This window comes from Asparagus officinalis, chromosome 5 (genome assembly GCF_001876935.1).
Source record: "Asparagus officinalis chromosome 5, Aspof.V1, whole genome shotgun sequence".
Taxonomy (NCBI): Eukaryota; Viridiplantae; Streptophyta; class Magnoliopsida; order Asparagales; family Asparagaceae; genus Asparagus; species Asparagus officinalis.
Window position 1 is genome coordinate 107,298,784 of NC_033798.1, and position 4,493 is coordinate 107,303,276.

General features: G+C 40.5%; 1 protein-coding gene across 1 annotated transcript; it reads left to right on the plus strand.

Annotated features, from left to right (window-relative positions):
- LOC109842320 lies at positions 299–1,982 on the plus strand. The gene is made up of 3 exons (XM_020411212.1): positions 299–564; positions 1,060–1,701; positions 1,922–1,982. Exons 1-3 carry the CDS (start codon positions 299–301, stop codon positions 1,980–1,982), a joined length of 969 nt encoding a protein of 322 aa, XP_020266801.1.

Consider the following 4,493-nt stretch of genomic DNA (forward strand, 5'->3'; position numbering starts at 1 on the left):
TGATGAGCGTATTCCTAATGACAACCCCACCGGCGACTCGATCATGCTGCTGGAAGACATGCTTAATCACCAAACAAAGATCCCAACTGAGTGGCACACCTCCATACGTGAAGTTGGTCAGAAATTTGATAGTGCTGCTGAAGTTAGATTAGCACTTCAATACTATTCAATTGCTAAACGGTTCGAGTATGATTTTTACCACAATGAACAAAGACGCATAAGAGTCTATTGCCGATTCAAACACACACATGGTTGCCCTTGGATGTTGTTTGCTTCCCCGCTCAGAAATTCGTCTATCATGTCCATAAAGAATTTCGAGTCTACCCACACCTGCGGTCAACATGGAGCAAATGCTGGCAACTCAAGGGCATCAAGGAAGTTCATTGCTAGCCAAATACAAGCTGTTTTGAAGGTTAGGCCAGATCTTCGTGCGGTCGATATCAAGAACGACATGCTCTCTAATTTTGGCATCAAGATTAACTACAGTAAAGCGTGGTGGAGCAAGGAGACAGCTCAACAGGACCTGTTCGGTGACGATGATGAGGCTTACGATTCACTGAGATGGTCCTTATCTTTTTTATTCTTCTGAAATCACTCTTACCTTTTGGTTGCTAACTATACGTAGTAGTTGTTAAAGTTGGCGGTTCGACGTTAAGTGTACGTGTTGGTTGCTAACTATACGTATTAGTTGTTAAAGTTATTGGTTCGTCGCTAAGTGTACGTGTTGGTTGTGAAGTCTGAAGATCAGTTGTTATGGTTATGAATCCTTTGCTAAATCTACTGCTTACCTTTTCGCTGCTAACTATACGTATTAGTTGTTAAAGTTATTGGTTCGTCGCTAAGTGTACGTGTTGGTTGTGAAGTCTGAAGATCAGTTGTTATGGTTATGAATCCTTTGCTAAATCTACTGCTTACGTTTTGGTTGCTAACTATACGTATTAGTTGTTAAAGTTATTGGTTCGTCGTTAAGTATACGTGTTGGTCGTGAAGTTTGAAGATCATTTGTTATGGTTATGAATCCTTCGCTAAATGTACTGCTTTGTTGTTATATTCATGCAGGTATGAATCCATGGTGCATGCAACTAATCCAGGGAGTCGTGTTGTTATTGATGCTGATGACGGGAGGGTCAGGCGACTGTTCATTAGTTATAATGCCTGTATTGAAGGGTTCATTGCTGGGTGTAGGCCTCTATTGTTTTTGGATGGAACATTTATTAAAGATCGTTACAGAGGCATACTACTTAGCGCTACTGGGTATGACGGCAACCAGGGAATATTTCCCCTAGCTTATTGCGTATGCGACCAAGAGAATGAGGTTAACTGGAAATGGTTCTTACAAGGATTATGGACGTTACTGTATGATAGGGAAAATCCTTATCAACCTCCACATCGACTGGTAATGATTTCAGACGCCGACAAGGGTATCAGGGCAGCAGTCGAGGAATTCTTTCCAGATGCATTCCATTCAAGGTGTGTTCTGCATCTAGTCGAGAATTTCAAAAAGAAGATGAAGGATTTTGGGTACAAGGCAAATGTTGCGACTACGTTGGGCGAGCTGTTACAATCTGCGGCTTATAAGTTCACAATATCTGAATGGGATAATGACATGAAAGAATTGGCAGCGATCGATCACAGGGCTTATGTCACTGTAATGGAATACTCCCCGGAGAGATGGGCAAACGCGCATTTTCCTGGTATAAGGTAAGATAGCTTGGTCCCAACGTTATTTTGTTACAGCACTGTTATAGTTGTTAAGGTTAGAGTTATCCTACAGTTTGCTGTTAAGGTTAGATTTTTATTGTTATGGTTAGAGTTATTCTGCTAGGGTTTTGCTGTTAAGTTTAGGATATTTGTTGTTAAGGTTAGGCCTTTAATGTTTAGTTTATGGTTTTATTGTTAATGTTAGTGCTTTGTTGTTAAGGTATGGCCATGTTACTTCAAACGTTGCTGAGTCCTTCAACAGCTGGATAAGAAAGGCATGATTGTTGCGAATCTTACCTTTGGTTGAGACCATACGGAAGCAAATAATGGAGCGCATGCATGAAAGGAGGCTATTGGGTCAGAAATGGTCTGGATACTTATGCCCGGAAGCGGAGTTGGTGCTGAGTGATAACATTCAGTATGGTAGCTGCTTGGCGATTAAACATTCGACAGAAGATATTGTGGAGGTCGAGTCCAATAAAACTAATAAAACTTGCCACATAGATTTGAAGAATCGGACTTGTTCTTGCAGGTCCTGGGACATCACCCGCATTCCCTGCAAACATGCGTGCGCTGCAATTTCATGGATGGGACGAGAAATTTATCAATATTGCGATTGGTACATGACTGTTGTTGCGTTCAGAGCAAGCTATGCACCGATCATCTATCCCATCCCAGATTACGAGAAGCGCTTTGTACCGCCAGAAGAGCGAGTGTTGAAGCCTCCTCTCACCAAAAAAAGACGTGGCAGACCATGCACTAGACGAATAAATAACAGGTCGCTGAACACCCGACCGGTTAAGTGCTCTCGATGCAACATGGAGGGTCACAATCGTGCAAGGTGTATCGAGCCTATATAGTTTAGCGTTTTATTGTCATGTATATGGATTTGTTGTCCTGTATATCACTACAAGTGAGAAGGTCATAGCTTGGTTGTTAAGGTGATAAACTTGGTTGTCAAGTTTATCACTTTAATGTTGACGTTTTGACTTGGTAGTTAAGGTTATTACTTGGTTGTCAAGTTTATCACTTTAATGTTGAAGTTTTGATTTGGTTGTTAAGGTTATTTTTTTGGTTGTCAAATTTATCACTTTAATGTTCAAGTTTTTGATTAATTGTTATGTTTATCGATTGAATGTAAAGTTTATTGTATACACCTGCTATCCACCTGCTCTTTGTTGTCAGTATCACCGATCGTTAAATAAATTTGTCAAGTATATCGTTAAAATTGTTAAGTTTTATGGTTTGGTTGTTAAGGTTATTACTTGGTTTTTAATTTTATCACTTCAATGTTGAAGTTTTGGCTTGGTTGTTAAGGTTATTACTTGGTTGTCAGTTTTATTTGTTTGTTGTTAAGGTTACTATTATTCACTTGCAATTGGCTGTCAAGGGTACCGAGATATTTTTGATTTGACTGCATTCAATATATTTCATAGTTCCCAAGGCAGTAGAGTAATATCACCATCCCTCGGATTGTTCCAATACAGAACCGAACTATATAACATTTCTCCTCACCTTTACATCTTCTTTATCTTCCCATCACCACCATTCTATTTGTCCTCACTATTTTCTCGATCATCTTAAGCTCTCCCCTCTCCAATCTCATAAACCAGAAGATCACGGCTAGCCCTCACGCTTATGAAGACTTCTTCAATATTTCTGGGTTCTGACCATATGATAGCATCAACCTTTTTTGAATATTATTACCTTTATATATTCCCCATTGTCATTATCTCGAAGTTCCATCGGATGGGCTTGAATAGCAATGGCCTTCTCCAAAGAGCTTTCCGTTAACTTAACAGGCTGCTGGAAAGCTCTTTGTTGGAAGCCATTTATATTCAAGCACAGGTTATGGAACTTAGAGAATTGACAATGGGGAATAGATAAGGTTATTAGCATTCAAATGGTTGATGCTATCATACAGTCAGAATCCAAGAAATCTTATACTCGAACGGGCCTATATAGTTTAGCATTTTATTGTCATGCACATGGATTTATTGTCAAGTATATCGTTACAAATGTTATGGTTATGGATTGGTTGTTAAGTTTAGCGCCATGTTTATAAGGTTAGCGCTCTATTGTTAAGGTTATGTATTGGTTGTTAAAGTCAGCTCTCTGTTGTCAAGCTTATGGAATGGTGGCTAAGGTGCTTATGGACTGGTTGCTAAGGTTAGAGCCCTGTTGTCAAGCTTATGGGTTGGTTGCTAAGGTTAGAGTTCTGTTATCAATCTTATGGGCTGGTTGTTAAAGTTAGCTCTCTGTTGTTAAACTTATGGAATGGTGGCTAAGGTTAGCGCCCTCTTGTGGAGAGGTCCCTTACTGTTATTCAGCAGAGTTTGGTTGTCACGGTCACCGGCGTATATTCTCTGCTACTGTATTCAATGTTCCTCCTAGTTCCCAAGGAGGAGAGTTAATATAAGGGACCTATCCCCACATTCTACGCGGCAACATCACCACCCCTTCGCGTGTTTAGCTACAGGATAGCGCAGACATTCGGCGCAATCTTTCCTCGATCTCCCCTCCCATTTATTCTCTGTTGACCCTCTATATTTAATCTGGAAAAAAAGCTACCCTCTCCCCAAAACCTTCAAGTTCTCCTTTTGCCTTTAAAACCAGAAGATCAACGCTAGTCCTCACGCCGATGAAGGCCATGGCGACGAGGTTTGCGCACACTGATGAAGATCTTGGGTATCCCTCACGCTGATGAAGACGTTATCCCCTTATGTGTTTGCTCTTAGTTCCATTAGCTGTGGGTGAATGCATGTGGCTCTTTTCAATGAGCTTGTACAATA